Source organism: Saccopteryx bilineata, chromosome 9 (genome assembly GCF_036850765.1).
Source record: "Saccopteryx bilineata isolate mSacBil1 chromosome 9, mSacBil1_pri_phased_curated, whole genome shotgun sequence".
Classification (NCBI taxonomy): domain Eukaryota; kingdom Metazoa; phylum Chordata; class Mammalia; order Chiroptera; family Emballonuridae; genus Saccopteryx; species Saccopteryx bilineata.
This window is the reverse complement of record NC_089498.1, coordinates 64,741,926-64,766,178: the sequence shown is the minus strand read 5'-3', so window position 1 is coordinate 64,766,178 and position 24,253 is coordinate 64,741,926. Positions and strand designations below refer to the sequence as shown.

Below are 24,253 nucleotides of genomic sequence, written 5' to 3'. Positions count from 1 at the left end.
TGCTGGATTTTATCAAATGCTTTTTCTGCATCTATTGAAATTATCATGTGGTTTTTCTCCTTCCTTTTGTTTATGTGATGAATCACATTGATTGATTTGCGAATATTGTACCAGCCTTGCCTCCCAAGAATAAATCCCATTTGATCATGATCATAGTGTGTAATTTTTTTCATATATTGCTGGATCCAGTTTGCTAATATTTTGTTGAGGATTTTTGAATCTAAATTCATCAGGGATATTGACCTATAATTTTTTTTCTTTGTGTTGTCTTTGCCTGGTTTTGGAATCAGAATTATGCTCGCTTCATAAAAGGAGTTTGGAAGTCTTCCTTCCTCTTGAATTTTTTGAAATAGCTTGAGAAGGATAGGAGTTAGTTCTTCTTTGAATATTTGGTAGAATTCCGTTGTGAAGCCATCAGGCCCAGGACTTTTTTTTTTTTAGGAGTTTTTTGATAGCTGTTTCATTTGTTGTAATTGGTCTGTTTAGGTTTTCTGATTCTTCCAGATTGATTTTTGGAAGATTATATGTTTCAAGGAATTTGTCCATGTCATCTAGGTTGTCTAGTTTTTTGGTGTACAGTTCTTCATAGTATTTTCTTAGAATATTTTGTATTTCTGTTGTGTCAGTTGTTATTTCTCCACTCTTGTTTCTAATTTTATTTGAGTCTTCTCTGTTTTTTTCTTGGTGAGTATGGCTAAAGGTTCATCGACCTTGTTTACCTTTTCAAAGAACCAGCTCCTAGTTTCATTGATCCTCTGTATTGTTTCTTTAGCTTCTATGTCATTTATTTCTGCTCTGATCTTTATTACTTCCTTCCTTCTATTAGCTCTGGGCTTTACTTGCTGTTCTTTTTCTAGTTCTTTTAGATGTAGGGTCAAGTTGATTATTTGAGCTTTTTCTAGCTTCTTGAGGTATGCCTATAATGCTATAAACTTCCCTGTCAGGACTGCTTTTGCTGTGTCCCATAAATTTTGAGTTGATGTATACTCATTATCGTTTGTTTCTAAGAATTTTTAAATTTTTCTTTGATCTCATTGTTAACCCATCCGTTATTTAATAACATGCTATTTAGTTTCCAAATGTTTGAGTGTTTTTCAGTTTTTCTGTTGTGGTTGGTTTCTAATTTAATGCCATTGTGATCAGAGAAAGTGCTCGATATAATTTCAATCTTAAATTTGTTGAGACCGCTTTTTGCCCTAACATGTGGTCTATTCTAGAGAATGCACCATGAGCGCTTGAAAAGAATGTATATTCTGCTGTTTTAGGGTAAAAGGTTCTGAAGATATTAAATCGAGTTGAACTAGTATGTTCTTTAAGTCTGCTGTTTCTTTGTTAATTTTCTTCCTTGAGGATCTATCTAGTGATGTTAGTGGGGTATTGAAATCCCCTATTACTATAGTATTGCTGTTGATCTAGCCCTTTTAAGTCCATCAAAATCTGCTTTATATATTTAGGTGCTCCTATATTAGATGCGTAGATATTTATAACGGTTATACCTTCGTTTTGGATTGCTCCCTTTATCATTATGTAATGACTTTCTTTATCTCTAACTATGGTCTTTGTTTTAAAGTCCATTTTGGCTGATATAAGTATTGCTACCCCAGCTTTTTTTTTTCATTTCCATTTGCGTGAAATATTTTTTTCCAGCCTTTTATCTTCAGTCTGTGTGCATCTTTTGATTTAAGGTGTGTCTCTTGTAGACAGCATATATATGGGTCCTGTTTTCTTATCCATGTAGCTACTCTTTATCTTTTGATCGGATCATTTAATCCATTAACATTTAAGGTTATTATTGATATGTAATTGTTTATTGCCATTTTATTCTTTAAAACTGTGTTCCTCTTTTGCTATATTCTTTTTCTCCTTTCATCTGTTTACAACAGGTCCCTTAGCATTTCTTGCAGCCTTGGTTTTGTTGCAGTGAATTCCTTGAGGTTTTTTTTTTTTTTTTTGTCTGTAACGTTTTATTTTTCTCCTTCAATTATAATGATAGCCTTGCTGGATAAAGTAGTCTTGGTTGTAGGCTCTTGTTCTGCATTACTTTGAATATTTCTTGCCATTCCCTTCTGGCCTCAAGTGTTTCTGTTGAGAAGTCAGAAGTCATCCTTATGGGGGCTCCTTTGTAGGTGATAGTCTTTTTTTCTCTAGCAGCTTTTAATATTTTCTCTTTATCACTTACCTTTGGTATTTTAATTATGATGTGTCTTGGTGTGGATTTCTTTGGGTTTCTCCTTAGTGAAGTTCTCTGTATGTCCTGAACATGTGAGATGTTTTCCTGCCTTAATTGAGGGAAGTTTTCAGCTATGATATGCTTGAACAAAGTCTCTATCCCTTGTTCTTTCTCTTCTTCTTCAGGAACTCCTATGATGCGGATATTTTTTCTCTTCATGTTGTCACAGAGCTCTCTTAGAGTTTCCTCAGACTTTTTGAGTCTCTTTTCTTTTTTCTGCTCTGGTTCCGTGCCTTTATTTATCGTGTCTTCTAACTCGCTGATTCGATTCTCTGCTTCATCCATCCTGCTTTTAATTCCTTCCATTGTATTCTTTATTTCAGATATTGTATATGTCATTTCTGACTGATTCTTTTTTTATTATTTTAATGTCCTTTTTTATATTTGCTATCTATTTAGGTTTTTGTAATGACCATCTATTGTTGTTCTAATATCTTTGAGCATCCTAACAATCATTATTTTAAATTCTGCATCTGGTAATTTGGTTATATCTGATTCATTTAGGTCCTTTTCTGGGGATTTCTCTTGGTTCATTTGTGTTGCATTTCTCTGCCTCTTCATTTTCTCTTCATGGGAGTGGCTGTGATCACGTGCTCGAGTGTACAAGCCTTGGTGGCCTTGGCCTTTGCCCCGCTCCCATGTATGACGTTATGCTCGATCCCGCTTGTGGAACGGCTGCTAGCCTTGGCTCGACCAGCCGGGCAGGACTGCTCTCCCACTCTCAGCTCAGTAGCGGAACTCCGCCTGTTCTGGGCTTTTGACTCCACCCCCACGGGAGGAGCTGGCTCCCAAGTCAGACCACAAGCCTGGGTTGCACGGGCAAAGCTGGGCAGCCCTCTCTGCGTTTCCACTTTTCCTACCAGTCTCAGTGTGGCTTCTTCAGTGTTCCTTGGTTGAAGAGTCCTCTTAGTTTAGTCCAAAGTTGGTTTTTCCAGATGATAGTTCTTAAAATTAGTTTGTAATCCACTTTGGTTCTGGGAGGTAGATGTTGGTACGTCCGCCTACTCCAGCGCCATCTTGTCTCTCCTTAAATTATTCTTTTTTTTTTTTTTTTAATTTTTTACAGAGACAGAGAGTGAGTCAGAGAGAGGGATAGACAGGGACAGACAGACAGGAACGGAGAGATGAGAAGCATCAATCATTAGTTTTTCATTGCGCGCTGGAACACTTTAGTTGTTCATTGATTGCTTTCTCATATGTGCCTTGACTGCGGGCCTTCAGCAGACCGAGTAGCCCTTGCTGGAGCCTGCGACCTTGGGTTCAAGTTGGTGGGCTTTTGCTCAAACCAGATCAGCCCGTACTCAAGCTGGCAACCTCGGGGTCTCGAACCTGGGTCCTCTGCATCCTAGTCCGACGCTCTATCCACTGCACCACCGCCTGGTCAAGCTCCTTAAATTTTTCTCAAAAGACAAGTTATTATATTCCCCAGCTAGATATATTATATTGATGATATATTGCAAGCTCTAACTCTGATCCCTTGTTCTCTTAAGGGAACCAAGGTTAGAGAGTCCCAAATATTTGGCAGTAATGTTGAAGCTTAGATTCTTTCTATCTAATAGAGTACAGTTGAAGGTATAATGCTCTTATTCCTTCATGGACTATGTAGTGTCTCTAGCCAAATTAATTTTCATTGTTAAGAAATTGTTGAGGGCATTACCAGCCCCGATATGAAAAATGGGGGAAAGGGTATCCCTTTTTACATCAGGATACATCTCAGTCCTTGGGGCAGCCTAGGGTGCTCCTCAGCAATACTCCAGAATGTTTTTAACTTCTATCTACCTGCCTACCTACTTAGGGGTTTTATTGGGGGGGTGGCTTAAGTAGGTGAGAGGAGTGGAGATAGATAGATTCCTGCATGTACCCGAACCAGGATCCACTCAGCCACCCTGGTCTGGGGCTGATGCTTGAATCAACTGAATTATTCTTATCACCTGAGGCTGGTGCACTGGGACCAACCAAGCTATCATCATCACTTGGAGCCAGTGCTCAAACCAATCGAGCCACTGGCTGTGGAAGGGTGCAAGAAGCCAATGATTCCTTCTCCTTTGTGCCCTAACCAGAAATCAAAGTGGTATGTCCGTAAGTCAGGCCAACACTCTAGCCACTGAGCCAACTGGCCAGGGCCATTATTTATGGTTAAAAACAACAACAACACACTTAACATTAAATTTACTATCCTAACCATTTTTAAGTATAAAGTTCTTTTAAGCAGATTTGCATTATTGTTCAACAGATCTCTAGAACATGAAAGCATCAGTTCTTCATTGCAGCACCTTAGTTGTTCATTGAGTGCTTTCTCATATGTGCCTTGACCAGGGGGCTCCAGCCGAGTCAGCGACCCCTTGCTCAAGCCAGTGACCTTGGGCTTCAAGCTAGCGACCTTTGGACTCAAGCTAGTGACCATCGGGTCATGTCTATGATACACTCAAGCCAGCAGCCCTGCACTCAAGCCTGATGAGCCTGATGAGCCTGCGCTCAAGTAGCTTTAAACCTGGGTTCTTTGTGTCCCAGTTGGACGCTCTTATCCACTGCGCCAACACCTGGTCAGGCACTGCCTCCTTTACTTAAGGGATAATACTGCTTATGTAGAGCCAGATTAGTGCCAGTAGATGCAAGTATGGTATTCCTCGTGCCAAAAGTAAAGTTTGTCAGAGATGCTGTTTATATTCTGGGCAGCAATGATAACAGACTGGTTGTGAGTCCTTTCTTAATTCCCAGGTTTTGATAATTGACTTTGGTGGTAAAGGGTATCAAGGCTGATGTTGCAAAATAGAGTTCTAACAGTTTTGAAGTACATTTTTTGTGCTTTATTCCCATTACAAACATCAACTCCTTTTTTCTCCTAGTTCCATATGAGGTTTGTCCTTTAATTAATTCACCTGTGAGGTAGCTAGACAATTGATTCTTCAGCATCCATATGTTTGACGTAGGCAGATTCTCAGTTCTGGAAGAATGGTGCTTAACACCGATCATAAGTTTCACATTATCATTCTTGATGGTGCCATTGAACTTAAAGCAGGTAGACTCTTTCTAGAATGTGTACATTACATAGTTGAAGTCCGTGAAGAGTCACTAATCACATCACTATACTCTTTGCTAGAATTGAAAGCAGCCCTGATGATCCACACTTTTATCCTTACCCTTTACTCTCGAGTGTCATGAATGTCTCTGCAACTGATACTGAACAAAGACAGGCTACAGGAACTCCTGGCAGCCAAGAGCTGGCAAATATTTTTGAGTCTTCTTCTTTCATTACTTCCAAACCTGGAAAACAGATCTAAGTAACTAATAACATTAAAAATTATCAATGTTTTTTCACTTTAACTTACAATACTAGGTTTAAGACATCATCACTTTCACTCAAAATGCTTTACATAATAAATGAAAATTTGTTATGCTTGTTTTAATTTAACAAGTTTATGACCAGTTAAAAACACATTTTATATCTTTATAAACATGGAGGCTAATACTTAGTACACACACTGAAGTTATTTCTAACAGTTACAGATCAGTGTCACCTAATACTCAATATCAGAAAGGCAGCATATTGACATATAAAAATACAATTTTGTTACACCTCCACACTTTCAAGTTGAATGGCCCAACAGTGTTTATAGTGAAACGGAGTACTTGAAAATGTAATTTCCTGTCAATTCTAAGTAAATGGTTACATTGAAAAAGCCTACTATTTTTCATGACAAAATTGGCAGATGAACTTGATTGTAATTTCTGTTCATGGTGAAATGTATTTTAGGAATAACATTATGAGTTATTTTACTAGAAATGTATATTCTTTTGATGATAGAATCTTAGGCAGTCATTTAAGCTATATTTTAATTATACATTAATGGCAATGATTTCAAAACCCGCGTTCAATAAGATAAATAATAAATTTCTGGAAATTACTATTTTGATGCTAGTTACTTTTCACTTATAGAAATATCTATATAATTATGTTCTTGACTTATTGTCTGAATATTTCTTAAAAGATGCATTCAGGAAAAGCCACATGTTTCATAAATATACTGTTATTTAAATCCTACTGTGATACTATTTTTAGCTTTTTCTAGTAACTGAAGTGTGATTTTATTTTTTTAAATAGAATTCTCCCAGCTCTTGGTTACATCAACCCACCCCTGTGACCTCAGCGGATGGTATTGGATTACTCAGTCACATTCCTGTCAGACCTTCCAGTGCAGAGCCTCATCGGTCTCTCAAAATTACAACGCATTCCAGTCCACCACTGTCAAAAAGTTTAATAGATCATCATAAAGAGTAAGTTCACTAGTGATTAAAACTTACAAATGCCTTGTCTTTTCTAGTTTTTCTTGATTCACATTCTAAGCAGGTAATTTTAAGTTAATAGTATCTTTAAAAAAATAGGCTTTAAATAAATACTATTCTTTATGTTTTGACATACCTTCTAATTTACACGATAATATTAGAGTACATGCAAAGTCATTTTTTACTTTCATAATAGAATGATACTGCATAGAAGCTATCTTTGTATCATACAGGAAAAAGTGATTATAGAAACCTTTATGTATTTTTTAAAATAATTTTTTAATCAGTTTTCATGCAGTATTATATTAGTTTCAGGTTGGACAATCTAGTGAATAGACATTTATATAACTTACGAAGTGATCACCCCAATAAAAGTAGTGCCTATTGACACTATACCTGTGTGTATTTCTTTTTTACAGAGAATTAGAGAGGAAAGCTTTTATTGAACCATTACGTTCAGTTGCATCCACATCAGCAAAAAATGACTTGGATCTAAATAGGTCACAGACTGGAAAGGATGGTCACTTGCATAGGCATTTTGTGGATCCTGTGATGAATCCGTTGCAGAGACCACCTCAGGAGACTGGAGAAAGATTAAACAAATACAAGGAGGAGCATCGCCGAATTCTTCAGGAAAGTATTGATGTTGCTCCATTTACAACTAAAATCAAGGGGCTTGAATGTGAGAGAGAGAATTATTCTAGAGTAGCATTGTCATCTTCTAGCCCTAAAAGCCATGCCATCAAACAAGATAAAGATGTGGAATGTTCAGTATCAGATCTTTATAAAATGAAGCACTCGGTGCCTCAGAGTTTGCCCCAAAGTAACTATTTCACTACATTGTCTAATAGTGTGGTCAACGAACCACCAAGGTCATACCCATCCAAAGAGGTTTCAAGCATTTACACTGAAAAACAGAATAATACCCTTGTAGCTGCCGCTAATCCTCAAACTCTGACTTCATTTATATCATCTCTTTCAAAGCCTCCACCTTTGATTAAACACCAACCAGAAAGTGAAGGTTTAATAGGTAAAATACCAGAACATCTTTCCCATCAAATTGCTTCTCACTCAGTAACAACCTTCAGAAATGATTGTAGGAGTCCTACCCATTTGACAGTTTCTTCTACAAATACGCTCCGGAGTATGCCTGCTTTACATAGAGCACCAGTATTTCATCCACCAATTCATCACAGCCTGGAAAGAAAGGAAAGCAGCTATAGTAGCCTTTCTCCTCCAACTTTAACTCCAGTGATGCCTGTAAATGCTGGTGGGAAAGTCCAAGAATCACAAAAGCCTCCAACTCTAATTCCTGAGCCAAAAGAATCTCAGGCAAATTTTAAGAGTTCTTCTGAACAGAGTTTGACAGAAATGTGGAAATCTAATAACCTCAGCAAAGAGAAAGCTGAATGGCATGTAGAGAAAAGCAGTGGAAAGTCACAGGCTGCTATGGCATCTGTCATTGTACGTCCACCTTCTAGTACAAAACTTGACAATGTGCCAGCAACGCAGTTAGCATTCAAGGATCGAGTTACTGAAAGATGTTCAGCTGAGGCAGCTCAAACAGATTGCCTCAAACCAGCAGAAACTGGAGAAATTGGAAGAATAATTCTGTCAAGTGTGAATTCAGAGAGTGCTCACATAAAATCTGCAAAAAACTTTCAGTCAGTCTCACAGGGTGGTGTTCCCAGTTCAGTTGTGTCTGCTGTAAATGCAGTGTGTAACACCAAAATGGATATATTCACATCTGCTGCCACTACCACCATTGTTTCCAGCTGGGGTGGTTCTGAAATAGTATATTCTTTATCAAATACTGTTTTGCCCTCTAAATCCTTAGATTGTACCTCTTCGAAAAGTATCAGTCATTCAGTGGCTCAAACACAAGAATGCAGGGTCAGCACCACAGCTCCAGTTATAACAGCCAGTAGTAAGACAGGAAGTGCTGTTCAGCCCAATCCTGGGTTCTCAGGCACAACTGATTTTATTCATTTAAAAAAGCACAAGGCAGCATTGGCTGCAGCTCAGTATAGAAGTAGTAATGTTAGTGAGACTGAGACTAATGCTGTGAAAAATCAGACATCTTCAGCCTCCCTTCTTTTGGATAGCACTGTAGTCTGTAGTACAATAAACAAAGCAAACTCTGTAGGAAGTGGGCAAGCATCCCAGACTAGTCAACCAAACTACCATACTAAACTAAAAAAAGCCTGGCTTACTAGACATTCAGAAGAAGATAAAAATGTTAATAAAATGGAAAATTCAGGGAATTCCATTTCAGAAATTATTAAGCCATGTTCTGTTAACTTAATAGCTTCTACATCTAATGATATACAAAATAGTGTCGATAGTAAGATCATAGTTGATAAATATGTAAAAGATGATAAAGTCAATAGGAGAAAAGCCAAAAGAACTTACGAATCTGGTTCTGAAAGTGGAGACTCAGATGAAAGTGAAAGCAAGTCAGAGCAAAGGACTAAAAGGCAACCTAAGCCAACTTACAAAAAGAAGCAGAATGATTTGCAGAAGAGAAAAGGTGAAACAGAGGAAGATTTAAAACCCAATGGGGTTCTCAGCAGGAGTGCCAAAGAAAAAAGTAAATTGAAGTTGCAGAGCAACAGTAATAGTGGTAAGTAAATTTATCTCAGGTAAAACAGTTGTCTGTTTTTAGAATAATGGGGGGTGGTTTGCTAAAGACTAGTGAGCTTGAAGACATCTTGATTTTATTTGTATGCCCTAGCATAATGTATGTGCTCACTGACCTCATTTCTTTATTTCACAAGTATGCTATGAGAGGACATGAAAGATGTTTCTCTCCATTTTTAAAAGACTCCTAGATTGTTTTACCTTGCACTTATATTGGCAAAAAAAAAAAAAAAATTACTATGTAATTTAGTAGTTATTCAGATTTTGGACATTTGTAAGAACTGTCAAAAGGTAGTTATAGCTGCCACACCAAAAGTGGATTTCTAATACTAGGTATTTACATATAACATGATATAGTTGAAAAAGAAATCAATTCATATATACTTCCTTTAAGTTACATATTTAGAAGAGAATTACTTTAGAGGAGCGTGGATATGGCCTCTTACTCACCCTTCCCTCACTGGTGACAAAATTAAAAGCTTGTTATCCCTGGCCTGGTAGGTCAGTTGGTTAGAGCATCGCCCCTGTATGTCAAGATTGCTGGTTCAATCCCATTCAGAGCACAAATAAGAATCAACCAATGAATGCTTAAATAAGTAGAACAACAAATTGATGTTTCTCTCTCTTTCCTCTTTGCCTTCCTTCCTCCCTCCCTTCCCCAGGCCCCTCCCCCTTTCTGTCCAAAATCAATTTTTAAAGGCTTATTGAAAGTACTGTATTTCCCCATGTATAAGATGCATCCTTTTGGGAAAAATTTAGGGTATAAGAACTGAGTGTGTCTTATACAGTGGTTGTAGGTATTTTTTACTTGTATTTCCTGTTTTTTCACATGGATAAGGAGTTGTATGAATTTTATGATCAACTTGAGTTCAATAACTTTATGTGATGCATTTTTCCCCCCAAATTTCGCACCCCAAAATTAAGGCGTGTCTTATACATGGGGAAATACGGTACCTTCCATTTTATAATGCTAATAATTGAAGCAGTCCTTAACAACAAATAAAAGTTAAATATAAGTAGGGGTGAGGGTAGTTTCGGTTTCTGTGTTTATTTATATATTCAGGAAGAATAAGTATAACAAGTAAAAGTTTCAAAACTGATATTTATATTTCATTTGTTGCTACAACAGGGCAAAGTAAATGTACTTGCCAGTAACATTCACTATAAAGTATTTTTATATATTTTTACTATGTATGTAAGTAGTTTTTATCAGTTTGCTTATTTTTAGGTATGTTGCACAATGGAAAAAGCACTTAATAGTTTCATTATGTTTGAGTATTCACCTACATACAATATTTGAAATATCTGACAATGTGGACATTGAAGAAATTCTTTCACAGGCATTTGGATGCTTGAAGGCTCTTATTGGGCCTTTTCACTAGAAGATCTCTTCCCACATACCTGAGTGGCAATGAGGTAAAAGCAAAGGAAAGAAAAACAGGATGTAATCATAGAAAAGGACAGTCAGAAAGAGAAAGAACAAAGGAAAAAGAAGCTAAAATAGAGAGAGAGAGGCTGAGAGACTGAAATGCAAATCTAGTGAGAAGTAAGGGAGATTGACAACAAAGGATGTGTGCCATTTATCTGAGTACTGGATTCTGTGGCGTGGCCTTTCTTTCACCTGTGTTCTTTCTTCCCCCAAAGAATCCCTCAGGGCTTTAGTGTGGTCGATATTATTCCTCTTCCTTCACATAACATTTTCTTTGGTGTTGGATATTTAAATACTTGAGTTAAACTTACAAAAAACAAAGGAACATTCAAGTTTTTAACACTTAGAAAACTTTTATGAAATTAAATTTATAAAATTAACTTTTTTAAGGAGAGACATAAAGCATCAACTCGTAGTTGCATCGCTTTATTTGTTCATTGATTATTTCTCCTATGTGCCTGTAAGGCAGGAGGCAGCTCAAGCCCAGCCAGTGACCCCTTGCTCAAGCCAGAAGCCATATGATCATGTTGATGATCCCGCACTCAAGCTGGCAACCTTGGTTTTGAACCTGGGACCTCAGGGTCCCAAGTCGATGCTCTTTCCACCGCATCACCACCAGTCAGGCTAAAATTAACTCTTAATGGAGTGTATATTCTGTTTTTATTTTGAGATTGAATGACATGTTTCCCATGTAAGAATTCTAAGACAACAACTAGAATCAGTATTCTCCCCCCCCCCCCCCCCCCAGTTATAGTTATGCTTAGTGAAATCTCCCCTACTTAATACTAATGTCATCGAGGCCTGACCTGTGGTGGCGCAGTGAATAAAGCATCAGCCTGGAACACTGAGGTCGTGAATTCAAAACCCTGGGCTTTTTTACCTGGTCAAGACACATATGGAAGTTGATGCTTCCTGCTCCTCCCCCCTTCTCTCTCTCTCTCCTCTCTCTCTCTCTCTCTCTCTCTCTCTCTCTCTCCTAGAAAATGAATAAATTAAAAAAAATACATCATCAAGACTAAAGTGCCCTTTATTCCCAAGACCAAAATAATATTAAGTGATATTAAATGCCATCCTTTAATGAAGGGCAGAGTTGCCTTGCTGTTATTCTGGACTGTCTAGAAAAGTTCTCTAAATTGGAAATTTATAAATCTAATTTCGCAACCTGAGTAGATGATATATCTCATGGATTAAATATAGCCTTTCTCTTTCTAATGTTTATTGAGGTTGTAATCAGTCATAGTCAAAAAAGTGAGTCAGATCTGCATTTAGAGAATGTAATATGAAGGCATACACTTATTATACATGTATAATTATGTACATAAATGCACATACAATAGTGTGTTTCTTAGTACATTCTAAAGCCAGGTATAATAGACTGTGCTTTATCTGCTGCTTTTTATAATTGATGATTAAAAGTTGGCTACTTTTCTGTAGCTTATTTTTTATATTATTTTATAAAATTGCCTATAAACTGAAATAAATCTGCCATTCCCCGGGATCTACAAAACCAGTCATTTAACTATAATCAGAGTTAATTTCTCTGTCTCAAAAAATATTTTTAGCATGATAGCATATTGGAGATTAAAGGTTAACATGTATTAGTCTCTGTTTTTTTCTTTCTAGTTTTCAGTTGCTAGACTAGCTGTTTAAGGATGTGCTAGTAAATTGAGAAGATGGAAGGCCCTGGCCGGTTGGCTCAGCGGTAGAGCATTGGCCTGGCGTGCGGGGGACCCTGGTTCGATTCCTGGCCAGGGCACATAGGAGAAGCGCCCATTTGCTTCTCCACCCGCCCCCCTCCTTCCTCTCTCTCTCTTCCCCTCCCGCAGCCAAGGCTCCATTGGAGCAAAGATGGCCCGGGCACTGGGGATGGCTCCTGGGCCTCTGCCCCAGGCACTAGAGTGGCTCTGGTAGCGGCAGAGCGATGCCCTGGAAGGGCAGAGCATCGCCCCCTGGTGGGCGTGCCAGGTGGATCCCGGTCGGGCGCATGCGGGAGTCTGTCTGAATGTCTCTCCCCGTTTCCAGCTTCAGGAAAAAAAAAAAAGATTGAAAAGGTTCTTAGAATATAAAGGAAATAGGAATATCCATTGAGTTAGGTATTTTTTGTTGACTATCTTAATCTCAAACTTCTAGATTTTAAATGTCAGTAAAGTAGACATAAAGAATTGAAAGATAAAGTTTATACAAATACTTTCACTAAAATTTATAAAAAGGAGTTAGCTACAGTCTTGTGGTCTATTTAGAAACAAAATTGTAATATCAAAAACGTTTCGTATAACCTGGATCTTCATGTCTTTGTAATTCATTCATTTAAAAAAAAAAAAAAAGCCAAAGCTCTTAGTGTCTATTTTGTGTCACAGAATTGAGATTTGCGTTGAAATGTGTTTTTTAAATTATAATACTATTTAAATTGTTCACAATGGTATGGTTATCCATACTCTTTGAACTGTTTCATTATTTGGAATGTAAATATTGGGTAATAGTTGTTTTTCAGTCAAAATAGAAATAGATTTTGTTTTTTCTAGTGTAAAAAATTAAAGTGAGTAAGTGGTAGGCAGTAATTGTGCCATTTCTATTGTTCATTCTGACTTCTAAAAGCTCTGAATTTTTTGTATAGCCTATAGGAGAAAATAATTTTTTTGCACATGCCTTCTGGAAACATTTTATACCATAAGTGGTGTGTGTGCACACATATGTTTTTCTCTAGTGGATTAAGTCAAGTGGCTTCTCGCCTTAAGTTAGAGACTTTAGAGGGGAGAACTTGTAATTGTAAAGAACCAGTCAGCAATCCTAGAAGTACTTAAAATGAGCTGATTTTAAATGGGCCACCCTGGAGTTTAAACATAATATTTCCTGTCTTAAGATGTATGATCTTGCAGGTAATTGTACTGCATACACTGTCAACAGGTAAGTGATAGTGGTAGCTCAGCAAGTTCTACGACAAGCTTCTGCAAGAAATATATAGTTTCCGAATGGTTGCACTGCCTCTGATCCACAAAATGAACATGATTAGAAAACACAAGGGTAGGAAATAAAATTTATTCTTTCAACATGCTAGAAATAGCAAACAGTAAATCTCATGTCTGATGTGTGGATACATTAGTATGGGCAGAATAAACACATTTGTAAGTCACAAAAGGCCCTGACTAGTTGGTTCAGTGGTAGAGCATCAGCTTGGCATGTGGATGTCCCAGGTTTAAGTTCCAGTCAGGGCACACAGGAGAAGCAACCATCTGCTTCTCCGTCCCTCCTCCCCCTTCTCTCTTTCTCTCTCTTTCTTCTCCTACTGTAGCCCTAGTTCAATTGGTTCGAGCACATCAGCCCCAGGCACTAAGGATGGCTCAGTGGATCTTCTGCCTCAGGCACTAAAAATAGTCTGGTTGCAAGTATGGCCCCAGATGGGGGGGGTGGATCCTCGGTCGGGGCGCATGTGGGAGTCTATCTCCCCTCTCATTTGGAAAAGAAGGAAAAACGGGGGCCAAATATTGCCTATCCCAACATAGGTTGTTTTTTAATTAATAGATTTGTAAAAATAGGCAAACTTTCATTTATGTATATTAGAGTTCTTTCTGCTTTATAGATGGCTAATTGCTTGAGCCAGAGTTACTACAATAATTAAGTTTAAGTTAATAAAAGTGATGGAGCAGTGATATATACTGTAATATGATTAGAGTACTGGTGCCCATTTTATCTTTCTGTCATGTAAAAAGATATCCAGGTTAATGTTGGCTTTTTTCCTATCAAATTCATTTCTCTAAAAGATACTGCTTTCATCAGATATGTTGATATCAAGTGGAGGACACTATAATAAGAGGAGGGATATTAAGAGGAACAACAGCTCCTCTACTAAACATAGGTGTTATAAAATCACCACTTTCTTAATTTAATATGCCACACTTACCTTCAAGAATCAGATTATTTCAAAAGTTAAGGATTTTTTTTCCCCCAGGGACAGAGAGAGTCAGAGAGAGGGATAGATAGGGACAGACAGACAGACAGGAACGGAGAGAGATGAGAAGCATCAATCACCAGTTTTTCCTTGCGACACCTTAGTTGTTCATTGATTGCTTTCTCATATGTGCCTTGACTGTGGGCCTTCAGAAGGCCGAGTAACCCCTTGCTCAAGCCAGATGAGCCTGTGCTCAAACTGGCGATCTCAGGGTCTCGAACCTGGGTCTTCTGCATCCCAGTCCAGTGCTCTATCCACTGCGCCACCGCTTGGTCAGGCAAAAGTTAAGGATTTGAAACTAGCCTGTTGTTTCTGAATGTATTAACGTTTAGTCTTTAGATTCTTCTTGTAGATCTTGAAAGAGCTTCCTCCTACATATACCAAATTGTGTAACAGGGCTATATTTTAGTTTTACATAGAAGAAAAAGAATGATTCTCATGCTTGCTATTGCATAAATAAGAATATATGTAAAGATTTGAGTCAGCTAGGTTTACTCAGCTCTGCATTTACAGTTATGGCAGAAGAATTCATTTGGTTAGGAGAACGAAAAGTCAAATTCTGCTGTAGACTTAGTTATTAATGAGTACCTAAAACTATAATCTCTGCATCTTTTCTTCAATCTTTATATATTTTCACAATTGTATAATTGACCTGAGTTTTCCTTTAAGCAGTGTAATTTTTTCTGAAAACATATTTTTTTGCTAATACTTTCCTACTCGTTTTACAGCTGGCATCCCTCGTTCAGTATTAAAAGATTGGCGTAAAGTCAAGAAGCTGAAGCAAACTGGGGAATCCTTCTTACAGGATGACTCCTGCTGTGAGATAGGGCCTAATTTGCAAAAGTGCCGAGAGTGTAGACTTATTCGGAGCAAAAAAGAAGAAGAACCAACCCACTCGCCAGTATTTTGTAGGTTTTACTACTTTAGACGGTAAGTGAGAAAATATGTAATTGGGGGCAAGCAGGTATGTTTATTGAATATTGGGCATTATGCAGTCTTTCTGAAGAACCCTTTTGAAACAAAGAATATTAAACTTTTTTAGTGCTAAATTTAACAATAGCTTAATTATTGGACGAAATTCATTTTTACATTGCTATGTGTATTCATATGACCTTTCTCTACTAAGAGATTTATTCTTCTGTAATGAGAAACTTTTAGTATTTTTTCCTGGAAAATGATAGGAAATAGCAGTTTGCTTGATATAAAGATTTTTAAAACATTTATATACATTTGGCCAAAACGGATTTGCATTTATATCTGTCCATTAGCTAACACTCACAATCTATAAATCTACGTAAATAATGTAGACTTTAAAGTCAGTATATTACATTTTAATACCCATACTTTTATTTTGTTATACATGTGTACCTATAATAATGTTATAAAATGGCAGAAAGGAATTGTTAGTACCGTGTCACATTTCACAGGTTTTGTAGTAAATATAAAAACAGCTTACAGTTACTATCAGTCTATAATATTATATATTACTATATAACTAAATATATATACTATATATAACTATAATATTTTTACCAAATTATACTTTAATTCTAAATCTTCTAGGTAGACTTGAAAGAGTTCAACTAAAGAATAACTGGGTAACTCAGCCAATAGAGACTGATGTCTCAGATCCTAGAATCAGTCATTCCTGGGTTTTAGTCCCAGCTCTTGTTTTTTTCCTGTATGAATTAATTGTGGTAGGACTGCAGCTAAACCTCACGTGTCTGCATAATGTGAATAACAATAGTTCCTATCACAAAGGGGTTTCATGAAAATTAAATCATATAAAGAACTCTGAGTCATTAGTATAGTACCAAGCACATATGAAATGCTCTGTTAATGTTAGCTGCAGTTATTTTCCTAACAAGCATCATTTTCTTCCTAAGAAGTTAGAAGATACTTTGCTTTGGCAAATACACCATACTAGTGGCTCAGTATTTTTAGTATTTTTATGTATTTATAGGAATACACGTTTTACTTCTTTACTTCACAGTCTTTAACCAATAGTCGTGTCCCCCCCTCCCCCCCGAATAGTTATAGAGGACAAGAATCAAAAGGAACTGATTTAGAGTGGTTTGAAGAGATAAGGAAATCTTAGAAAAGTTTGAAGGAAAGACATGTTCAGGTAGATATAAAATAACATCAAGCTGAAATACTATAACAAAGGGAGGTATTTGGTTTTTTGTTTTTGTTTTTGGGTTTTTTTTTTTTTTTTTTTTTTTTTTTTTTTGTATTTTTCTGAAGCTGGAAACGGGGAGAGACAGTCAGACAGGCTTCCGCATGCGCTGGACCGGGATCCACCCGGCACGCCTACCAGGGGGCGATGCTCTGTCCCTTCGGGACGTCGCTCTGTTGCAACCAGAGCCACTCGAGCCACTCCAGTGCCTGGGGCAGAGGCCAAGGAGCCATCCCCAGTGCCCGGGCCATCTTTGCTCCAATGGAGCCTCAGCTGCGGGAGGGGAAGAAAGAGACAGAGAGGAAGGAGAGGGGGAGGGGTGGAGAAGCAGATGGACGCTTCTCCTGTGTGCCCTGGCCGGGAATCGAACCCGGGACTTCTGCACGCCAGGCCGACGCTCTACCACTGAGCCAACCGGCCAAGGCGGTATTTGGTTTTTTAAAAAGGAAAAGGGTGAGGTAAGAAAGGTATGCAAAAAAGGAGTAAAAAGTACAGAATGACTTGTAATTAATTTTCAGTATCCCCTGTTTCAGAGTAAGAGTAATTAACAAAGATAATTGAGTAGTAGCCACTTCTACTTAACTCTAAACTTACCTGTACTACGTTACGGTAATTGGGTATCAGAAGCTAAAAGGCAATAAACTAATTTTTTCCTAATAAACCTACTAAGAGTTTCATTCTTCTTACTCTAAATCAAAATAAAGTGTCATTTTAATAATGGAAAAAATGTGCAGAGTGAGGCAAAAGTAGGTTTTTCTCAACTTTTGTGGTTCTTCATTTAGATTATAGTATGTATAAAGTAATAACAGCATTCCTCTATTCTAGGAAGCATTTGGCTGACATTTTAAATTGTGTTTTCATACTTTCAAACTATGTGTTAAATACTTACACATAGTTTTCATTTGATTAGAGTTTATAAGTGATAGGGGAAAATCTCATGTCTGCTTTTTGTTTTTGTTTTTCTTCTGAGAGACAGGAAGGGGGGAGAGAGGAGAAACATCAACTCATAGTTGTGGCACCTTAGTTCATTGATTGTTTTTCATACGTGCCTTGACTGGGGCGGGGGCATGGCGGGGCTCCAGGTGAACCAGTGACCATGGGATCATGTCAGTGATCTGGTACTCAAGTCAGCAGCCTCAGGGTTTCAAACGTGGGACCTCAGCGTTCCAGTTGCCACTCTATCCACTGTGTCACCCCCTAGTCAGGTCTTGTTAATTGGTCCTGCTTATCGTTGCCCTTTGTGTACACTGTGGTAGTCATCTAAGTTGGTAAAAATAATTAATAATTGAAATGTGTGTATATATGGACTATCGTGTTTTCTTGTTTTTCAATTGTAAATATAATTTATATTTAATGTAAAAATATAAATTATAAATTCAAAACTTATCTGGACTTCTTTCTTGGTATCTAATGCTTTTATGTTGTAATGTTTCAGATTGTCATTTAGTAAAAATGGAGTGGTCAGAATAGATGGTTTTTCTTCTCCTGACCAATATGATGATGAAGCTATGAGTTTATGGACCCACGAAAATTATGAAGATGATGAACTAGACATAGAAACTTCAAAATACATCTTGGATATAATAGGTGATAAGTTCTGTCAGTTAGTAACATCTGAAAAAACAGCTTTGTCCTGGGTGAAAAAGGATGGTAAGGAAGTTAAATACTTAGAACATGTATTTTTATGAATTTCATTTAAAAAATTTGAAGTATGATTAATCTGGAAGAAGTCCATAATCCTACCTAGGCTTGTTGACTTAATTTTGATAATAATACTTTTTATTATATTCAAATGCACCTATATGTACTTACGGTAAAGGCTATTTTCCAGTTGAGGTTGAACTGAATGGATTAGCAGTTCATGAAATCACAGTAGTGTCTTGCTATTTCTGCCATTATAACATGTTTATTTATTTATTTATTTTTATTTATTTATTTATTTATTTTGTATTTTTCTGAAGCTGGAAACGGGGAGAGATAGTCAGACAGACTCCCGCATGCGCCCGACCTGGATCCACCCGGCACGCCCACCAGGGGCGATGCTCTGCCCCTCCGGGGCATCGCTCCACCCTGACCAGAGCCACCCCAGCGCCTGGGGCAGAGGCCAAGGAGTCATCCCCAGCACCCGGGCCATCACCGCTCCAATGGAGCCCCGGCTGTGGGAGGGGAAGAGAGAGACGAGAGGAAGGAGGGGGCGGGGGTGGAGAAGCAAATGGGCGCCTCTCCTGTGTGCCCTGGCTGGGAATCGAACCCGGGTCCCCCGCACGCCAGGTCGACGCTCTACCGCTGAGCCAACCAGCCAGGGCATATAACATGGTTTAATGTGACAAAGACTTTGAATGCAAGATTGTGAAATTTCAGCATTTGCCTTATAAAAAGTATAATACATCCCGAGTTATTTAAGTTTTCAATCTCTTTGGTTTATCATGGTCTTTAGAGTTTGATGTAGATTTGAATCTTAACTTTACTCCTTCCTTCACTGTCTGCTATAAAACAGGAGTGTTAACTACCTCATAGATTTATTTAGAAAGTGTTTACCTCTGCAAAATACCTAAAACATTATGGGTTCTAAAGATTATCTTTTTCTTTGCTTCCTTTTTTTTCTTTTATTTTTTATTTATTTTTTATTTTTTTATTCAGTGAGAGGAAGGGAGGCAGAGAGACAGAGCAACCATGCTCTTAGTGCCTGAAGCAGAGGCCATGGAGCCATCCTCAGCTTCCGTAGCCAACTTGCTCCAGTTGAGCGAGCCATGGCTGCAAGTGGGGGGGTGAGAAAAAGAAGTGAAAGGGGGAGGGGTGGAGAAGCAGATGGGTGTTTTCCCTGTGTGACCTGACCAGGAATCAAACCTGGAACATCCACATACCGAGCCAATGCTCTACCACTGAGCCAACCGGCCAGGGCCTCTTTATTTCCTTTAAATGAGTGGTTTGTCCCCCAGAGGACATTTGGCAATAAGTGGAGACATTTTGGTTCAGTATCTGAAAAATGTAGGTAGAGTACTAGCATTTAATGGATAGAGGTCATAGATGCCACTAAACATCCTATGATACATCAAGTCGTCTTGCATAACGGAGGATTTTGTAGTCCAAAATGTCAAGAAGTGTCAAGATTGAGAACCCTTCAATTAGATAAATCTTTTCTGAAGGGAATTGCTACTTATTTCAAGAAAACTGCTATTGATCTTATCCTTCAAAGTTCTTGATTTCCCTTTATTTGCACTTTTGTTTCTGTGTGTTTTAGCAAAAGTAGCATGAAAATGAGTACGTTCGCCCTTAAATTTTTATTTCTCTGTATTTCAGCCAAAATTGCCTGGAAAAGAGCAGTGAGAGGAGTCCGAGAGATGTGTGATGCGTGTGAAGCAACACTGTTTAACATGCACTGGGTCTGCCAAAAATGTGGATTTGTGGTCTGCTTAGATTGTTATAAAGCAAAGGAAAGGAAGAGTTCTAGAGGTTGGTTTATAGCTTTATATAAATTTAATTTTTTTATTCTGTTCATTTTCCCTAGAATTACTCATCTGGAAAATTAAATATATATGGGCATTTTTCTTACTTTCCTTAATAGTGTACATTAAGGAAGTTTTTGAAAGGAGTAACCAATTAATGGCCAGATTTTTTACAATAAAACTGCATCTGTTTAACGTGATTAGTAGATTTACCCTCATTCCCTCATTTCAAGCAAATAGTTTCTTAATGTAGCCCAATTTATTAGGGCTTTGCATAAGTCACAATGGAACACCTTCTAGTGTGAATTGAGTTTTCTAAATACTGGTCCTTAAAGTTTAAACCATCCTGTTCAAGAATATGCTGCCACTTTTTATTCCCTAGTTTTTACAGAATGAAGAGGAAATCTTCATACGAAAACAGCCTTTGAAATTATTATTTCTAATTTTTAGATAAATAAAATGGCACAAAAACAGTGTTCTGCATGTTAACAGCTGGAAATAATATAAAATTTAAAAAGGAAATAACTGATTATACTTTATTCATACTAAAAGTCTTTTTTTTTTATTATAATTTTATTTTTTTAATGGGGCGACAAAAATAAATCAGGTTACATATATTCAAAGATCAACAAGTCTAGGTTATCTTGTCTTTCAATTATGTTGCATACCCATCACCCAAAGTCAGATTGTCCTCTGTCACCTTCTATCTAGTTTTCTTTGTGCCCCTTCCCCTCCCCCTTTCCCTCTCCCTTTCCCCCCTCCCCCCGTAACCACCACACTCTTATCAATGTCTCTTAGTTTCACTTTTATGTCCCACCTACGTATGGAATAATGCAGTTCCTGGTTTTTTCTGATTTACTTATTTCACTTCGTATAATGTTACCAAGATCCCACCATTTTGCTGTAAATGATCCGATGTCATCGTTTCTTATGGCTGAGTAGTATTCCATAGTGTATATGTGCCACATCTTCTTTATCCAGTCGTCTATTGACGGGCTTTTTGGTTGTTTCCATGTCCTGGCCACTGTGAACAATGCTGCAATGAACATGGGGCTGCATGTGTCTTTACGTATCAATGTTTCTGAGTTTTGGGGGTATATACCCAGTAGAGGGATTGCTGGGTCATAAGGTAGTTCTATTTTCAGTTTTTTGAGGAACCACCATACTTTCTTCCATAATGGTTGTACTACTTTACATTCCCACCAACAGTGTATGAGGGTTCCTCTAAAAGTCTTTTAGAAAAGTTACCCAAGTCAATTTTGGAAGTAGCTACCTAATTCTGGTCACCTTGAAAATACTGTTATTTGGGGTAAGTTTTGAATGAAAAGAGAGGATTCAAATTGTGGAAGTATCGTATTAGAGGTAAAGCCATGTTTAGAGATAGAATTTGTTTCAGGCAGCTCTTTTTCATAGTAGTGTACCAGGTAGATGAACCATGATTTAGCCATCAGTATCTTTTCTGCTGATAGAATTACTAAGCCTTATTGTCTCTCATCTTTTTTCTTATATACCCGTCACTTAACAAAGAGACCTTAGCACGTGGGGAAGCATGTCCCAATGTCTATTGTTTGGTGGTTCTGTGATATGAAAAAGATTATATGAGTAAAATGTGAAATCATAATGAGGAATGCATTTTAGGAAATTAAATTCTTCAAAACCATAAAAATATATTTGGATATTTTCAGTTGATAGAAGTATCTGCAGTCCTATAAAACTTCATGACATGCATTTTATATTTTTCTAGTTTCCTATTTTGATTGTTCTTTACCAAAATTAAAAGAAATTTTAGTTTATTATATTTTGCTATATTATGTCATATGTGTAAGCCTGAATCCTTTTTTGAGCAAGAATAGAGTATTAATTTTAAAAGTATAGTGTTAGTTACCATATCATTTTTTGAGTATAATCTCTATGCCTTGAGTTATATTCTGTTACCTGTTTACTTATTTCACTGTTAAATATTGTAATAAATTCACTTAAGTTATAACTTTATGTGGTGTTAATAAGTATCTAAAATATGTATAAGCAGTTAGAAAACATTTACAAGTTACTATATAGACTTTGGAGGAGAAAGTCAAAAAGCTTTTTTAAAAATTTTAGACTGGATTATATTTAGTGTGAGACTTCATGTAATAATGGTTCTAGATTTTGTTATGTGGAATTTAATGAGCTTTGTGATATTCATGGACGTTCTTAAAGCCACGTCATAAGTAGCTGCCTTTGTCATTAAATTTATAGAGAAGATCCCCTTAAGCTCAAGATTTAAATAGTTTTCTTGTGTATGATGGGCTGCATGTCATGCCTTAATATGTTTACAACTCCAAGTATGGAACCTTGTTTTATTGAATTTATTGAATTTATTTGAAGGCAGTAGTAGCAGTTAAATATTATTGTTACACAAAGCTTTCAGCCTGACCTGTGGTGGCACAGGGGTAAAGCATTGACCCTGGAATGCTGTGTTCACTGGTTTCAAACCCCAGGCTTACCCGGTTAAAGCACATATGGGAAGCAACTATGAGTTGGTGCTTCCCGTTCCTCCCTTACCCCTCCACTCCCCTCTCTAAAAATCAATAAAATATTTTTAAAATTTAAGAAAAACTTTCATGACCAAAAACTTTTCTGAAAGAAACGGTATCTTTCACCAAATGCTAGCTAGAAAAAGACCAGGTCCTGGGCCATGCAGTCTGGCCAATAGGCTATCTAGCTGGGCTAGATAGAAATGATAAAGATATCTACCGTCCTGGAGTTGAAGGGCTCTTTTATATGTTGTATTTTGGGGAAGAAAGATAAAAGTTGTTTTGAAAGTATTTACATTGGCTACAGATAAGAGGGATAGGACAGTTTAGGGTAGGTGCACAGTCTATAAGGAAGAAATATTTACTACTTTTTTTTTTCTTTTCTGAAGTTGGAAACGGGGAGGCAGTCAGACAGACTCCCGTATGTGCCTGACCGGGATCTACCCGGCATGCCCACCAGGGGGCGATGCTCTGCTCATCTGGGGCATTGCTCTGTTGCAACCAGAGCCATTCTAGCGCCTGAGGCAGAGGCCATGGAGCCATCCTCAGTGCCCAGGCCAACTTTGCTCCAATGGAGCCTTGGCTGGGGAGGAGAAAAGAGAGACAGAGAGGAAGGAGAGGGGGAGGGGTGGAGAAGCAGATGGGCACTTCTCCTTTGTGCCCTGGCTGGGAATCGAACCCGGGACTCCTGCACGCCAGGCCAATGCTCTACCACTGAGCCAACTGGCCAGGGCTATTTACTACTTTTGATTGGTCACCAGCAGCAGTTCTGTAAGTTCATGCATAAGCCAGATGTGATGGCAGCTGGTGATCAGTGCAGAGTTGATTCAAAGCTCCAAGATACATTCAGGATGAACAGTCTGTTAGTTGGTCCACAGCTATTAACTGGTTGATTACTGTTGTCTCTCTAGCTTACTTTCTGGCACACTGTAATATGGGACATCAGAGTTTTTATTCTCCTACTACTAGAAAGTGGTGGCTTTTCAAGTGTCTCATGACCGTTTCTCTGCATGTCTTTGAAGCTTAAAATGAAAATTAGTTACCAACAGTGTCAAATTTATATCAGTCTAATGTACTAAGATTGGGCAAAAGCCATGTTTGGCACAGAGAAAAAGATCAAAGATTAGCTATAAAGAAGCTAGAATGAGACAGTGAAGGATGAGGTAACTAATACGTTAATCGTAATAAAGGATGGTCATTTTTAAAAAGGCTAACATCAGTTTTGTGTCTGTTTTTATAAAATTCTTAGAATAGTGGAATTGTCTTATTTTTTTAAAGAACCATGCATTTAAATTCTACCCTTGGCATTTTGGATCATTTTTAAGCTGTATATATACAAGCAATCCACTTTTATCATTGTACAGTCCTGACTGATATAAAAGCACATATGTTATAATCTTACAGATAAAGAACTATATGCTTGGATAAAGTGTGTAAAGGGACAGCCTCATGATCACAAACACTTAATGCCAACTCAAATTATACCTGGTTCTGGTAAGTATAAATATATGTTATTGAGTGGAATAGTGCTTGGTTGCTCCAGATTATTTGTATATATGTAGGAATATAATGAAATAGAAAGGCAA

General features: G+C 37.6%; 1 protein-coding gene across 5 annotated transcripts in view; it reads left to right on the top strand.

Annotated features, from left to right (window-relative positions):
• Positions 1-24,253, top strand: part of JMJD1C (jumonji domain containing 1C) — a 330,412-nt gene that overhangs the window by 277,482 nt on the left and 28,677 nt on the right. For all 5 annotated transcript variants that reach the window (XM_066242552.1, XM_066242551.1, XM_066242554.1 and 2 more), the window contains 6 exons: positions 6,333-6,505; positions 6,934-9,137; positions 15,258-15,459; positions 18,141-18,355; positions 20,006-20,158; positions 24,072-24,161. In XM_066242552.1, the coding sequence (XP_066098649.1) occupies positions 6,333-6,505; positions 6,934-9,137; positions 15,258-15,459; positions 18,141-18,355; positions 20,006-20,158; positions 24,072-24,161 (3,037 nt within the window). The remainder of the gene's footprint in view (positions 1-6,332; positions 6,506-6,933; positions 9,138-15,257; positions 15,460-18,140; positions 18,356-20,005; positions 20,159-24,071; positions 24,162-24,253) is intronic.